Source organism: Diabrotica undecimpunctata, chromosome 6, assembly GCF_040954645.1.
Source record: "Diabrotica undecimpunctata isolate CICGRU chromosome 6, icDiaUnde3, whole genome shotgun sequence".
Lineage (NCBI taxonomy): Eukaryota > Metazoa > Arthropoda > Insecta > Coleoptera > Chrysomelidae > Diabrotica > Diabrotica undecimpunctata.
Window position 1 is genome coordinate 149951043 of NC_092808.1, and position 17916 is coordinate 149968958.

The 17916-nt window shown below is 31.2% G+C and overlaps 1 protein-coding gene across 3 annotated transcripts in view; it reads right to left on the reverse strand.

Moving 5' to 3' along the window:
- Window positions 1-17916, reverse strand: part of LOC140444094 (long-chain fatty acid transport protein 1-like) — a 42643-nt gene that overhangs the window by 4955 nt on the left and 19772 nt on the right. For all 3 annotated transcript variants that reach the window (XM_072535743.1, XM_072535742.1, XM_072535744.1), the window contains exons 3-8: window positions 17469-17619; window positions 12758-12995; window positions 11640-11859; window positions 8124-8325; window positions 2957-3149; window positions 1843-2191 (exon numbers count right to left, since the gene is read on the reverse strand). In XM_072535743.1, coding sequence (XP_072391844.1) covers window positions 1843-2191; window positions 2957-3149; window positions 8124-8325; window positions 11640-11859; window positions 12758-12995; window positions 17469-17619 — 1353 coding nt within the window. The remainder of the gene's footprint in view (window positions 1-1842; window positions 2192-2956; window positions 3150-8123; window positions 8326-11639; window positions 11860-12757; window positions 12996-17468; window positions 17620-17916) is intronic.

A 17916-nucleotide genomic window follows, 5' to 3' on the forward strand; every position in this document is an offset into this window, starting at 1 on the left:
GAATACTTATTCTGTGCGATTGGTATTATTTGTTGTTTGTGAATTTGCGAGGTAAGAATAACAAAGGATTAAGAAATGTATGTACTATGAATGTTCATATTTTAAGATTATGTTATGGTTTAACCAATAAATGATTGAATTTATTTACCAAGTTAAAAATAGTTAAATTAATGTTTTAATTTTTTTAAGTGCTAGTGATTTTATCCTCTAAAAGATTAAATATATTCGTTTTCTCGTAGTTTAAATAGTTAATAGTAGTTTTGTTGTCATTACTGAAAAATTCAGTAATACTGGATATCTTCAACACATGTTTACTAGCCATTACATGCCCAGATCTAAAAAATAAACTCAAAAACTAATACAACATTCAAAAAACAGTTTATTAAACATTCATTGTCGCAAATTGATAGAAAGGTTTTCACAGAATGTTCTATTACAACTTAAACTACAAAAAAACGAATACCTTTTGTCTTTTACAGGATAAAAGCCGTTACAACGAAAAAAAAATAAAACATTAATTTAACTATTTTTCTACTTTGTAAATAAATTAAATGATTTATTGATTTATTTTGAAATAACCTTAATAAAAACAATATCAATATACCTTGAAATACAGTACAAAAATAATTAAAGTTTTAATCAAACAATAACAGAACCTTAAAATATGAACATTCATAGTAAATAACTTTGATATTCTAACCTCACAAAATCCAGAACAACAAATAATACCAATCACACAGAATGAATTTTCCTAACCAAAAGTCCTTATTTATTCTGCAAAAACAATTAAAAAAACCAATATTTCCAACTTCTTATGAGACGAATACACACAAACTAGAAATGTTTAAAAAGGTTTTTAAAAACCTCGCCCATTGTGACATCAGATGTGTCCATTGGTTAGCTATCAAATATAACCATATCGACAAAAATTTTCGGATTTTATTGAACATTTTTAGTAGATGGTGCTTTTCAGATATGGGGATATGTTTTAGGAACACGACAAGGACGTAGACAAATTAAAATTTGAGAGCTTCATTTTAGAGTTTTTTTTGTCTTGTTTTTAATGTTTTTAGCACTCAGAAAGGTACATTTCTAATGTATCTCTAAGTTACTCTAGTGATTAAATAACATAAACAGGTACACATTTATAACCTGTTATAACTTAATACATTTAAACTAGTTCAATAGTTATAGGTCAAAATGTTATTTTCCGTCGATACACGTGATTTTGTTCCTCACACTCATTGTAGTTCTCTTGTTTCCATATCTGTTTATTTTCTCTTTTTTAAAATGTGTGCATGTAAGATTTTGGTCTAAGTGTAGTCCTAGCGATTTGCTGTTTCGGTTTGTGGTATCAGTACACTGTTTATGACGATTGTAGGGTGTTTCTTTTTATGTAAATATGATTTGCTTTCATTTATCTTTATTTCCCATTTGTTTTAACATCTCTGAAGGTTATCTAGGGAATTTTGTGTGAATTCTGTAGCTATTGTGGGTTTTCGTGGTATAAAATAATTGTTGTGTCATCAACGAATGTTTCTGTTACCGTGTTTTGTGTCACTCGTATATTTCAGATAGATAATATGATAGTACTACGCCTAGAACACTAACTTCTGTCATTACAGTACAGATAGAATAGTAATGTTTCTTGTTTTACCTTATTTTAAAAGGTTCTCACTTAGGACGACTTCAGAAGATTGAAGAAGGCTGGTAGAAAGATGTGCTCGATTTTGTAAAAAAAGGAGTTCATCATAACTGTTAAAATGATATTTACTGCGGAAAAAAGTAAGAAAATTTAGATCGAAGTAAGTCAAAGAAAAAATAAATCTCAAAAGTAATTACCTGAACGTATCTCCAATCCTGTCCGAAAAATACAGATAATTAAATTCATCTTTAACCATAAGATCTCCAGTATTAAAATACATATCCCCTTTTTTGAAAACGTTTCTAAAAAGTTTCTTAGCAGTTTCTTTTTGGTCCACATATCCTTCGAATTTACTTAGGGTTAAAGCTTTATGTATTCTGCCTACCATTAGCCCCGGTTCTCCATCTTTACACTCAATGCAAAATCCACTTTTATCCCTTATAGGTTCGTTAATTTCTTCGTTGTACTTGATGATTCTTAGAGGCGAGAATTTGGATATGATTAAAGGAATGAAACCAACCGCGCCTAGTTTTCCATCTACATTTACTAAAAATTAACATAATCAGCAAGAAAAAATAGATACAGAGTAAAGTGAATTAACCCTCTCAGTCATGTTGATTGATGTCAAAAGCAATATGGCGGCAACTGCATTGTTCGTAAGAGGTAAGTGTACTTGTTTCTTCAAATATCAGTTTGAATAAAAGTCAATCGCGGTTTATATTTCAGTGCAATGTTGTAAGTAGCGTTACTTCTTACTAATTGGAAATATATTTTATTGAAATTAGACTTTTTTCAAATCTAGAAGTGTACCTCAAATTCGATGGGCACAATTGTATCCAAAATGTCTAAGTGTTATTTTAATTTTTAGAGTAAAATGCCTCCAATAAAATATTTAAAGGAGAAGGAACTGCTATATTAAACGGGTAAGACCTTCAAACGACACATCTAGTTTAGTAGTAGCTGCATAACGCCAAACCATTAAAATAGACCTTTTACTGAAGTACAATTTGATAATATTGGACATTTTCCAAGCACCCACAGCTACCTTTACCGTTAAGATGAAAAAATCGTTGTACAGGAAAATCAAGATGGCAATTTCTGAAGTGCACTGTCCATTTGTGCTCTCAAAACGAAAGAAATTGCTTTTTTATATATACATGTTATATTTTTTTTATATAATATTTTTCCGTTTGCTGAAAAAAAGCGGTACTGAAAGGGTTAAACCACTTGATATAATGTACGTGTATAAATAAAGATACCGGATAGAAAAAATTGACTAATGATAACAAGAAAAGTATGCCAAATACTTACTTATATTAACATTACCCTCAGTTGAACCGTATCCTTCAAGAATATTAGGAACATTAAAAGTATGAGCGAATTCTTTCCAAACATTTGTTTTTAAACCATTTCCCCACATTGTCCTAACTTTGTGCTGAATATTTGTCTGCCCTCTATGGGCATCTAAAATATATCTGCAGGTTTCCCCTATATAGTTCGTAACCTAATAAATAAAGTATATATTGGATTGCTTCTTAAATTTATTTATTTAGCTTTTACAGGGTGCCACAAAAAGATTGGTCATAAATAGACTTCGGCAAATATGCAATAAAAATGTAGAAAATATGCGCATAAATATGCACGTGTTTACCCGAAAATATGCAAATATTTTACAAAATATGCATACAAATAAATAAAAAAATCGTAAAATAGTAACAATTTTATTTAAAAAAAAAAGTGTACATAACTAAATATTTCCTACTATTCATTAAGATTTACATTTATTTTAAGTAACTACATCATTTTTAAGTATGAATAAACTTATTTAGAATTATGGTAACAATAAATGACCAAGTGGTGTTCAAAATTTTCTAACAAAAACTTGTGGCTTCTGTCTGAGTACATATATTTATATATGGAAAAACTTCGTTCAACATCAACTGATGTAACGGGAGCATTTTTCAAACTAACCAAAACATTTGGTTCTAAATTAATTGTTTCCGAAATATTTCCAGCTAGAACACTGACTACTTCAGAAAGAATATGGTAACCTTTATTTTTTTCCATAGTAGCTTCAAATTTTTTTAAAATATCTTTTCCAATATTACTTCTAACGTTCCGACAACATGACGCAAATTCTTTTATTAATGCTGTACTTTCGAACAATGACAGTTTTGGTGATTCTAACTGAGTAATTGTTTTTTGAACAAAACTAAAATTTGATTTTATAAATGAAAGTTCTTGTTGAAGCAAGTTACTCTGAAAAGTTTGTTTAGAATCCAAAAGAGATTGGGAACTTTCATCTGTTAACGTATCAATTATGTTCTTTATTTTAACAAAATGATCTGCATAAAAATTAGCTGCTTCTAACCATGTTCCCCATCGCGTTAAAATAGGTTGTGGTGGAAGAGGAATGTTAGGTAGCATTTCTTTATAAAGTTGAATTCTTATAGGAGCTTTAAGAAATACTTTTTTGACACTGGATATCATGGTATTTACAAGAGGAAACTTTTTTCGTATTTCCTCTGCAACTCTGTTTAATCCATGCGCTACACAAGTAACATGTATTAAATCTGGGAAAAATATTTTTAAATTTTGTCCTGCTTTCACCATATAAGGAGCAGCATCCGATAAAATAAGCAGTAATTTATTAGAAGGAATAGTTGTCGGAAGAAAAAAAGTTGCTAATGTTTCTTGTATAAAACGCGAAATTGTTAAAGCATTTGTTTTCTCAAGTTGCTGGCATGAAATAAGATGAGATTTTGGTAAGGTATCTTCTTTAAGAACACCAATCAATAAATGAGCAATATACTTTCCTGAGGAATCATTGGTTTCGTCTACAGATATGTAAAAATAATTATCTGCAATTTCTTCCTTAATATTAATTAACACCGACGAGTATAGCCCGTTCACATTATTTCTTCTTAGAGACCGATCACTTGGAACATTAAGTTTGCAATATTTTTTTAGAAACGAACTAAAATTTACATTTACTAATTTTGAAAGCGGTATGTTTGCAGACACTAATGCGCGATAAGTCTTCATTAAAAGTTTCTTGCTCATCTAATTTTTTTGAAGTAGATTGGAAACATTTAGCCATTGAAGTTTGATGTTTTCCTCCTATTTTTCCTTTTTTTGCAAGGTGTGAAGCAGTTCTCACATGTTGGTCTACCTGAAATTTCTTCTCACATGCTATCTATAAATAAAAATAAAAACCTTTATTTTAACCCAACCTTTAAAATATAAAAATATACAAGGTGTTTTTGGTTAATCAAATAACTGGTTTGGAAAAAAAAACACTCGCTAAGTGTTTTAAATGCAGTATTAATCCACAAATTAGTTTTTGTTACTAACCATTAGTACATCATATAACTTATTTTAAAATTCAACAAAAGTTTTTTTTTTGTTAATTCAATTACAATAAAAATAATTGTGTTTTAGAATAGCTGACTTCATAAAAAAAGTAAAGGTGAAAAATTTTTCTAAATACACACCATTGTATTGTACCATGGACAATTTTTTCTCACTAAAGGAAGCTATTTTTCATTTAAAAACAACCTACGAGTACTAAATTTCAAGTAAATACGTTTATTGGTTTTAAAGTTATTGTTGTTATTAACTAAAAGAATTTAATTTTTTTTAATTTTAACACCCTGTATCTCGAAAAGTAAATAAGTTTGACCCCTCATTAACTATATCGTTTTGTTCAATTTTTCGAGAAGTATCTACAGTCAAACGTTGTAAGTGTCATTTGGAAACACCCTGTATGTATGAAATATTAGATATTTAATAGAAAATATTAGATACTTACAATTTTGCCACAGACTGAACAGTAGATTTTTCCCATATCCATAGACAGCTCTTTATAAGGTTTAATCCAAGTTGAAGCACTGGTTGTTTTAGGCATTATAAAATCACAATCTTCCTTTTTGTTATGCACAACGAGTGTTTACGCTTTGAATATCAAAACAAAAATGATTTACAAATCTGAGCATCAAATTAGAAATGTTTAGGTACCTAATTCAATAAACTGGGAGATTTTGGAAAATCCCTAAATTAGGAACAAAACTATTAGCCGTTTACCTGCTGTTAAGATACAATAAATTGTAGATAGATTTGGGGATTAGATCATAAAATGCAAATGAGCGAACCCTTAGCGATTATCCAATAACTGAATGCCTCAGTGACCGAGACTTTCTAAGAATGTTGAGGGCTACTTAAATTGATCTTCTTTGAAATTGTAAATGTTTTGTACCTGTAGAGATTACGTACTTAGATCATTTCTTGATTAAAATGACTACAAAATTTTATACAAGAATTGAAATAAATTGGTATGTTTAAAAATTTTCAAATACAGTATAAAAATCTGAACTTTTATGCACTTTATGCAAACTTTTATACAAATATGCCAAAATATGAAATATTTGCATAAAATATGCACAATATGCAAAATATGCAATATGCATATTTGCCGAAGTCTAGTCATAAATTATACGTAAGTTAGTCCAAATCGACTTATTTTCATCCCTAAAACTCACGGTATAAGGTGCCACAAAAAGATTGGTCATAAATTATACGTAAGTTAGTCCAAATCGACTTCATCCCTAAACCTCACGGTATAATTTATGATCAATCCTTTTAGTGACTCCTTGTATATATTATAATATACGCAGTGAATCGAACTACTAGGAGAAGTAGTAGAAGTCCAGGAATTTTTTGTCTCGAAGGCATTCTTCTTCAGTTGCTGTAGATGATGGACAGACCGTTTAGAAAGGTTATCAACACGCGAAGAAAAAAAAAACAAAAAAGAAAAGTAAAGTAACAATTGTTGCTAAAACATTCTTAAACTTTGCGATAGGGAAGTTATTCCAAGTGAACAGGGGGGTTATATACCACCGATGTCTTCAGCAGCAAGAGATCTACTCCTGCATCTGATCAAAATCTGGTAGAACCAAATATAATAAAACGTATATTTTGTTTAATAAATTTGTTGTTGATGTTCTGAACGTTTATATTTAATTGTACTTCGATACCGAAAACCTCACTAAACGAAAAGGTTAAACTGTTAAAATTGAAGGCCCTTCAATACTAGAAAAACAGATTCTACATACGCAATTCACCTTCTAGACCATAATCATTCTTTTAATGACCAATTTCAAATTCTTCACATTCAAAATAAAGGCCTTAAGCTATATTTATTAGTATATATGGAAATTAACAAATTAAAAAATACAGACATAATTCTGAATGACCAATTTGAGACAAACAGTTCTCCCCTCCTCAACCTATTCAGTTAAAGACTATAAAGTGTAAACACATACCAAAAATAGATCACTTTATTGATATGTAAACAGAATTTCCATTAAGTAACAGTCGAATTCATCACTTATTTCCTAATACCTCATTATATTGCTGGTTATTTGCGCCTATTCTGTTATTGAAGTCACCTACTAAATACATATTTTCTTTTATCCTTATTATAAGCCGAGTCTTCATCGTTTGGGTCATATATAATTATTAGTAAAAAAACATACAGAAGTTAAAACACTTCACAATTGTATTTAGGTATATAGAAACATATAGTTAACACTTTTAAAAGTGTCCTCAAAATTTATACAGTAGCATAACGTTTTCGATCTAATCAGATCATCCTCAGTGCCTTATGTAGTTGAAGCTAACAATAAATTTGTGGCCGTCACATCCATATATGGGTTTACATCAACGACAGCGTATGTCGTTTTAACTGACAATATCCACGTGTTAAAAACCAAGCAGGGAGACATGTAGCTCCTCAAGTATTAAATTTTTTTCAATGTTATCGACCTAGAGTCACCACATAATTTAATTTTGGAATGATGTAAACCCATATACGGATGTCACGGCTACAAATTTATTGTTAGCTCCAACTACATAAGGCACTGAGGATGATCTGATTAGATCGAAGACGTTATGCTACTGTATAAATTTTGACGACAGTTTTAAGTTTTAACTATATGTTTTTATATACCTAAATACAATTGTGAAGTGTTTTAACTTCTGTATGTTTTTTTTAAACGATGGTATACAGCCAACTACTGGGATATTCGCATTAATTTTAATTTTTTTATAATTATTAGTATTTTTAAATTCTTGCTTTTGTCTTTCATCTCAACTGATAGTATTCTCTCTGACCAGGCAATTTTTGTTTAGAAATATAGCAAAAGATATAAAATACAACATTATGTATAATATAAAACATATCGGTGCTTTTTATATTGCATCTTCATGAAATGAAGTACAGTATTTGCATCAAACCCACAAAATAAAAGAAAAAAAAAATGAAGAAGTAATCAAAAAATGGAAGAAATTATTTCAGACTGGAAAAACTGGAAGAAATAGATAAAAAAAAACATTAAACTAAATAATCCGATACTGAAATACTAAGAATTCACGCGAAAAATAATAAGTTTACCAATTCATGTGAAAAGTGTCTACTTACTGTACAATTATATTTGATACAGTCGCTCCAAAACGCAGATGCTGAGAACTTTTTTCTAAGGGCCATTGGAACACCATATACAAGACACACACCTAACGACAACATTCCAGAAGAAGCATGATACAATGGTAGTGGGCTGTAATAGATGTCATCTTCTGATATTCCAACCATATTGTATACACCGACCGCAGAAAAGCTGTACCTAAAATAGTATATTTCTTGTTTATATTATTTCTTGTACTATTGATTCAATGATGTAAGATAAAACCTTACTTTTAAACAAAATCTTTAAAACATGCCCAGTGATGGGAGTTATTAAGATGTGCAAACGATGAGAAAAGGGAAGAAATATTTAAAGTCAGTGTTAAAACCAGCTTAGAAAACTTTTTGAGTGACAACAATAGTTCAGGTGATTTCAAAAATAATACCAATTATCTACGAGTGCTATAAAACAAAAAAAAAATTTGGAAATCACACTCAGATGGCAGTGTACGGATATAGGATAACAACGTTGCCAAATCTACTGCCATTGTAAATTTTGCTACTTTTGTAAAATAAGCAGGGCCAAACTCAGGATAGACTAAAATATGTTTGGGTAAGTAAAAATGTTTAATATAATATTCGTGAATGAAATTAATGGTCATAATTTCTAACATGCTTTTATACATAATAAAGATAATTTGTTGGTTAACCATAGCTGTTAAATTATATGAACTACATTAATAATTTTAAGTATGTAAATAGTTCATTTTAGTGAACATTTATTAATACGTATTTAATGAAAGTCGTTTAAGAGAATACCCCAGAAATCTTCTTCTTCTTCATGTGCCTTGTCCGTTCCGAACGTTGGCAATCAACATGGCTATTCTGACTTTGTTTACGGCAGATCTGAATAGTTCAGCAGATGACAATCCGAACCATTGCCGCAAGTTTTGGAGCCTAGAGTGTCTTCTCCTCCCTGGACCCCTTCTGCTGTCTATTTTCCCTTGAACGATCAGTTGTAGTACTCTATATTTATTATGTCTCATAACGTGACCCAAGTATTCCAACTTTCTTTTCTGTATACTTATTCCTACCTCTCTCTCTTTACCTATCCGGCGTAGTACCTCTTCGTTGGTCACGTGCTCAGTCCAGGATATACGTAATATACGTCGGTAAGCCCACATTTCGAAGGCCTCTACTTTTTTCATCAATGTTGAGACCCAGAAATACAATACACCCCAGAAATACAATTTTTAATTATTTTCAGTTTCATAATCTAGTTTATCGTCCGAATCATCGTTTAATGACATTGAAATAGGTTGAATGCATATTGTCTACTATCCAAAAATTATTCTCCAATTATATAACAAGGTTAAGGTAATGTTTCCAATGTCCATTTTTGTGTACTTTTTTATAGGCTTCATAAATCAATGCTTTAATGGTATTTTGTTTGAAATTTCAATTCCTAGAGGATATGTACCTACCGTTTCACTTCACTCCACACCATCTCTATTGGGTTCAGTTTACAGTGATAAGGCTTAAGATGAGGACATCTACGCGATATTGTACTTCACTGTGATTCCTATATTTTTTAATAATATAATCAATTTTGTATTTGTCAGAAATATTTTTAAATGCACGAGCAGTTTACAGAAGCTCTTTTTTAAGTAATCTTCTTCAAAATAAATATCCTTTTATAAAACTACTCCTTAATTTAATGTTTCACCCAATAGTTTTTTAGAATTATAATATTGTCAATTAGAATCACATTCTTTTTATTTTTTGGAAGATTTGGTATTAACATCTCTTTAAACCATTTCTCAAATAGATCTACGTTCATTTTTTCATAGCAATCTTTAGCATATTTTTTGACTAGAAAAGTCATGTCAGTACCTTTAACATATCTATCTTTGTTTCCTGCATGGACTAAAACAAATCTTGGTACTTCTCCTCTCGAAGTTTTTAAAACTGGTAAGTCCATTTACGAAAGCCTGTCGTCTATTTTTTATTGTTGTATCCTGCCATACTTGTCCATTAATAGTTTCACGATTCGTCCATATAAATGATATTGGCTACTTGATTTCGCAATTTCTTTAATTTGTTTTTGAGAAATTGGCACCTCCAAGCGACTATTTCTTGCTTTTCTATTAATATTGAATTTCCTATCTGCTTGCATATAAAAAACCCATGTCGTGGAATAGTCTTCTCAATATACTGTTAGAAAAATTCGGAAGATGCTTCGTTTCTTAATTTTTTTCTAGTACTACGTCAATGGTTGGACGAATGTTTTCCTAAAAAAACCTTGCACTACTTGTCTTATTCTAGAGCGAGTTACTTCATGGTATTTATTCTTAAGGCTATTCGAATAACCGGTTCTTTTCTTTTCTTATGGGAGTTACGAGTGACCCATTTTTACTTTCACCTCTATATCGGAATATCGTTCGTTTAGAGACTGCATTCATATCAGAAACTTCCCGTACTATTGTTTATACACTTTTATTATTTTTACTGTTTGACAAGTAGTTAAAAACATTTAGCATTATTTTTTTCCATTCGCTATTTAAAAATTACCGTTTTTGAATTTTATTGCACTTGTGGCCATTTTGAGATTGACACGACACAAACGTCTGACATTAATTGAAAATCCTATTAATGACTCACGACACTTTATCTACCTGAATTTATAATAGTAGTAATTGCAGATATTAAGAATAATTTTGAATTTGAAGTTTGGTGTCATTAAAAGGATATTAAGATCAAAAAGGGATTATACAAATATTTATTTTATTTCCACGAATTGTAAACAATTTTGAAGAGAAGCTATAAAAGCGAAAAGATCAGATTCCCTAAACATAACTTTCTATTTTTAAAATGCCAACAGACAAATTATATAAAAAAAAATTCACAAAATTGCAATATTTTTCCATTTTACATTTATAATTTCCCAAATTATAATTTTTTTATAGAAGCCGGCCCATAACGTACGATTAAAAGCTTTGACAATAGTGTATGAAGAAGATTCATACTAGGTATCTAATTGTTTCTATATCCTTCAAATTCGTTACATCAAATATAGGTGTAGAAAAATTTCCAGAAGATGATATTCAAATTAACAAAATTCATAATATGTTACAACTGCCACAGGAAATGTTAGGACCAAATTAAATCATTTATACAAACAAGACGATTATTTAATATCCATAAAAAGCGACTCCAACTTAGCGAACCATTTTCAAAAAATTATAAATTGTAGCAACAGTCGCAGCATTCGCAATGTTATCCATTGTAAGGAATATATTAAAACAACTTCGTTATTTCAATAATAAGGTCACACAAATTTAGTTTGTAAAGTGCTAAAAATAGTAAAATGGTAGTGCTATATTTATTTAATTTTTTTTGCATACGTCACTGTTTTGTCCAACAAACACGGTCGCTATTGCAGTATTCTATGTAATAAACCACTACAGTAGGCCCTGTGTAAACCCGCCTTAACATATAAATATAAAAGAACTGTTAAAATATCATAGCAATTACTTGGAGTTAGTGATCTTGGCAGCTTTGGGTAGACCAGTCGTTCCAGAAGTGAAAATGTACAAAATTGTGTCAGTCATGTCACCAGATCGCAAGGATACTGTTTTTGGACGCCCCGAAATACATTTTTGGAAATCAAGGGCATTTCTCATGACTTCCACAGAAGAAGTATTTAACTGAAGTAACATGGTAGCGCCTAACTCTGACTGTATGTCGGCTACAGCTGTGAACAAAACAAATATAAGGATTAAAAATACTATTTTGGCTAAAATTACTGGTTAATAATAAACGAATGAATGCAAATAGAGAAAAATAAATATTTATCTCTCTTCCTATATTTTTCTGCGTTGAAACTGTTGCGTTCATTCTATGTTATATTTATCATCAAGGTTTAAGATCTCATCACTTATCAAATGTTTTATTTTTAGTGTTTGGTCTATTGATAGCTTCGATAATTCATTTCTTTCCATTTTTACATATCTTCTTTTTCGTGTCTGCAGTAGCTACATATACATTATTTTTCTTCTTGTTCTTCCTGGGGTGTGTATCCAATCCAGATGTTGCCGATGACCATGAAATTTTGGTCTTTATTTACAGTTGCATCATATAATGCTGAGATTGACTTAATCCCAGCATTATGTTTTTTTTTGCACAAATTGTTGGTTTTTCCTTTTAACTGTCTTACTATGTAGTCTCTTTTTTCAAAATCGTTTCTTGGTGTTTAATGCTTTCCTTTTCTTTTTATGTCTTTTCTTTTTTTTGATAAGGATTTCTTTATATGATCTTATTCTGTTTTTCGGGCAATAATTTGGCGTTGTCCGTTTGAGTTTTACATTATAATTATTTTTATCAGATGTTACATGTTGAGTTTGTTTGCTTGGTTTTGACTTTTATCGCACAGTGCTATTTTTTGTGTTTCTGGTGTTGCTGGCTTGGTGGTAAAATGATCAGGTCTTGAATATTTGTTGTAAAGGATTTCAAATAAGTTTTATTCAATGTCTTCTGATACTCCTTTTTATTGATTAATATTTCTTTAAACAATCTTTAGTTCGAATTACCGGAAACTCTGAAAAAATCTACGAAAGATAAAATATATATAAAAAAAATTAAGACTTATTTACCATTGACAAAATCAGATCCAAAAATAATTGACTTTGCATTCACAATACTAATACAGTGTAGTAAAGACTTTGATACCAAATTGTTGTTGATTAAAGCAGTAACCACTCCTATTTTTGCCAATCCTAGCCATATAGCAACGAATTCAGGTCTGTTTTCCAATAAAAGAGCTACGCTGTCACCTTTTTTGTATCCCAGGCATAGAAAATAATTTGCAACTTTATTACTGTATTCATCTACCTAAAAGTTATATGGATATAGACTTACACTTACTTACTTAGTCCTAAGCCTTTCTACCGTTAGGTGTAAGGCTGATTCAATTCAATTCATATAATTAAGAGAAAAGTTTAAAATTCTTAAATTATTGTTTAAAGTTAAAGTAAAAAAAGTTCTTAGTATTATAGACTTATAAATGCTTATAAAATGTTTTTAACTTAACCAATTGATGACTAATAGCTGAAATGCAGAAAAATAAAAAGAAAAATACCAAAGAAATTGTCAAAATAGCAGTTCTAAATAAATGTTAAATAGTTTAGGTAGAGGTGAGTCCATGATTCTTTATTTGTGCGTCGTCAAGACAAACCACCTACCGTCTGTTATTAAGTAAAGACACATATTATTTTTATGAACGCTCTAGATCAGCAATTCCCAATTTTTTTTTTACACGTACCACTTATATAAATTCGCGTACGAAATATTAAAAAAGTAGATAATAAAATTTACTAATTTGGCAATAATTATTATTAATAATTATTAATTATTAACTATTATTACTAATTGGCAGTATTTATTTAAAAAAGGGCATTATAAATGTTACAAAATAAAAGTTACAGTTTAACTCAGTCCAAAAATTCAGTAATATGATGACAGTTAGAAAGAAAGGATGTTAAAAAAGATAAAATTGGATCCCACTGGATTAATTTCTTAATCAAACTGTATACGCAGTGTTCTTTTAGTTAGAGACATACTGTACTTGTACTGTAAAACTTAAAGGAATAAGTAAACAACCTAACATAAGCATAATAATACTTTGCATTCACTGATTATATTGAAATTCAAAAAAATTAATTAGGTAATTATGCAAAAGTTAGCTATACAGTATGCGGTCAAAGCAGATTTACATAAAATAATTGATTCACTGCAAGTCACATTTATAAGGTCAATAGTAGCCTTGTAACTGAAAACAATATTACTTATTTATATAAATTATAATTGTTTAATTATTTTCGTTATCACTGCTACTTAAATGATAATTATTATACCAGCGACTATTTAAATAACATTTCAACATTTCATCCCGGTAGTTAGAGAATGAAGACAACATTTCTCTCATAAAGTTAAATGAATAGGAAGAATATTATACGAAACTGCTGAAAGATGATAGAGTAGAGTACAGATGGGAAAAGATAAGGGAATTAATAGACAACAGAGACGAAAGACAGGAAATCCCTTTAATAACATTATCTGAATTGACGGAAACCTTAAAAGAGGTTAAAAACGGAAAAGCCGCAGGGCCTGGAGACATTCCCATAGAGCTGGTTAAATATGGGCCGACTGCACTTTTAGAATTAATAGTAGACCTTTTCAATAAATGTATGTGTGGAGACCAGGAAATTCCTAAAGATTGGAATAAATCTTATATAAGCTCCATATATAAGAGAGGGAATAAAAGAGACTGTTCCAATTATAGAGGTATTAGTGTGACGAGCTCTGTGGGCCGGTTGTACGGCAGAATATTAAAGAAGAGGGTTGAAAGACAGATACAAGATATTGAAGAACAAAGCGGCTTTCGTACCGGGAGATCCTGCCTTGATAATATATTTATCCTACGACAAATAATTGAAAAGCGTGTCGAAAGAAGTAGAGAGACCCATTTGGTATTTATAGACCTTGAGAAAGCATATGATAGTGTCCCGTTAAAGAAAATGTTTGAGGTCTTCGAAAGGTCCGGATTGGATTCGACGTAAATCCGAGCGATATATAAATTGTACGAAAATGCAGTTAGTTGTGTAAAAATTGGAACCAGAACCTCAAATGAATTTAAAGTCACTAAAGGCCTAAAGCAAGGATGCTGTTTGTCACCGACACTCTTTAAAATATACGTAAAAGAAGCATTGAGGAATTGGAGAAATAAATGTAGATTTATGGGCATCGAAGTGGGACAAGAAACTCTGTATACATTGTTGTTTGCGGATGATCAGGTGGTGGTTGCAACCGATGAGGAAGATATAAATTATATGAATCGAAAATTATTTGAGGAATATGCCAAATGGGGGCTTACTGTAAACATAAGCAAAACAGAATATTTAAAAATTGGAGGAAATACCACAGATCTGAGTATAAATATCTAGGAAGCATCATATCAGCAGATGGCAGAGTTAAGATAGATGTACAAAACCGAATAACCCAAGGGAAAAAATGCATCCGAATACTGAATTCATTACTGTGGTCTAATAAAATAAAGATGCATACCAAACTTCGCGTATACAGAGCAATTGTAGAACCAATTACCACATATGGTGCCGAATGTTGGACGATGACAAAGAATAAAAGAGATAAAGTAGACGTTGTGGAAATGAATTATCTTAGAAGGTCATGTCGAGTATCGAGAATGGAAAGAATCAGGAATGAGGAAATACGAAACCGTACAGGTTAGAGATACTCTTTCAGATAGAATACAAGGAAGGCAATTACAATGGTATGGTCACGTGATGAGAATGGAGGAGGAGCTGTGGCCAAAGAAAGCCTTAATGTATGTTCCGCCAGAAAGAAGGAAAAGGGGAAGACCACCAAATTCCTGGAGAAGAAAAATTACAAAAACAATGCAATCTAGAGGCTTAGAAGAGGGAGATTGGAGAGATAGGAAAAGATGGAGGCTGAAATGCGGGAAGCGGCAATCGCCGTAGGACCCCCGTTATATGATGATGATTAGTTAGAGAATGAAAACAAAGGCAGTTCAAAATAACAACTACGAGTAGATACCAATCGATACCATTCATACAATAGATCGCTTACTTCTTTCCACTTCATCCAGTTTATTTTTATTCTACTAAATTCATTTCTAGCTAAATAAGCCAAGTAGGTCCAACGACGCTGCAAACACAATGTAAGCGAATCAATAATCAGACGCACCCAAGATTTAAAATATAAACATAATTAATAGGCAAGATTAAAAGGCACCGAGATTAATGAAATAAAAAAATAATAACTGAAATATTTAATGAAATATACAAGGCAGGAAAAATACTAGTAGAGTGGCTCAAATCGGAGTTCATACCATTGCCCAAAAAACCAGGAGCAAAAATTTGTGAAGGCTATAGGACCATAATATAGTTATAGTGGGCAGAAGTATGAGAGACATGGTGCAGTGTTTTACAAGGCTTGCGGACGCAGCAAGTGAATTAGGACTTGTGGTAAACGAGGAAAAAACCAAATATATGTTGGTTTCTAAAAACCCTCGAAATATCCAACAAAGAATTCAAATTAACAACCATACCTTTGAGCAAGTCAAAGAATTTACATATCTTGGATCGCTAGTAAACGCAACATAAAATGATAAAAGACTTCTTGGTATTTTTGAGAGAAAAATTCTTAGAAAGATTTTTGGGGCCGTAAATGAAAATGGGCTATGGCGTCGAAGATTCGAAGACAACTTTGAACTATATCAGTTATACACCGATCCAGATAGTGTGAAATTCGTTAAAGTGCAGAGACTTAGATGGGCTGGACACATTGCTAGGATGTCAGATCACGAATACACGAAGAGATTGACATTTTCAAAACCAGAGGGCACAAGAAGCAGAGGACGACCACGAATGAGATGGATTCATGATGTGGAAGAAGACCTACAGATTCTAGGGGTTAGAAGATGGAGGGAAGTTGCCAGGAATCGACAGGAGTGGCGACTTCTTTGTGAGCAGGCCAAGATCCACAACGGATTGTCGAGCCACTTATGATGATGATAGGACCATAAGCCTAATGAGCCATCTGCTGAAGCTGTTTTTAAAAGTCATCCACAAAAGAATTTACCGGAAATGCGAGGAACAAATTGCGCCCAATCAGTTTGGATTTGTGAACGCCGTTGGTACGAGGGAAGCTTTATTATATCTTCGTTGTTATTGATCCGATGTGTGATGTGCTAAATGAAAGGGGAGGAAACAACGATTATATTAAAAAACAAACAAACAGGGCGACTACCAAAAGGGCACTTTGTAACATCTTAGTTATTAATTTATTTCGTCCTATAGCGACATACGAGTTATCGCAGGGCACCATAGATAAAAATAGATTTAATACTTACAAGACAAATTTTGATTTATTGACTTACTCTGAAAACGAAGATTTCTGGCTAAGTACAAAATAAACAAACGTGACATGTGGCACAATACTTGACGTATGACATAAAATGTCAAGTCATAAAACAAGTCAACAAAAATCAAGAAAAGCGTTAACAATGACCAGAATGAACCTTAGAGATTTCTTGTGGAATTTAACGTGGGGAACTAGGATGAACTGTTGTTTTCCCTTTACTTTCATTTATTTTTATGATTCTCATCTCCTATAGGCTTTGTGTATTCATTGTTACCATCGTTTCTTACTATGTGTCTATTGGTGGTTCTATATACAAACATTCTACTTACAAATATGGGGAGATAGTTCAAAAGAGTGTCCAAAGATGTACTGACATTAAAAAAAATGAAAATATATTTTTACCTCGTTAAATGTCCATTGCTCATCCTCAAAATAAAAAGCAATTTTATTTCCTTTCCTCCGCACGGTTTTCTGAAAACTTTTTGGTATTGTTTCTTTTCTCATCTCTATCATTAGCGAGGATAGAATCGTTTTTGCACCACGCCATATACCTCTGAAAAAGAGTTAATTTTAATTACAAATAAAAAAATGAGCAAATAAAATATGTGGATATTAGTTGGTTTAGAAATAATAAACAGGGGATCAAGCGTTAAATATTGATGTTGAAATATCAATATACTTTGTTGCTAATTTAATTTCTACTGTGCGAAATAAGTCTGCTACTGTACCACCACACTATTGTCTAGTATTAAGCAGCAATGAAATTTTCTTTCGACCAATCCATCTCTGTCCCCTCCACTTTTCCTTGTATTAATAAGTAAATGGTATTTGGGTCCTCTAATTTTATGGC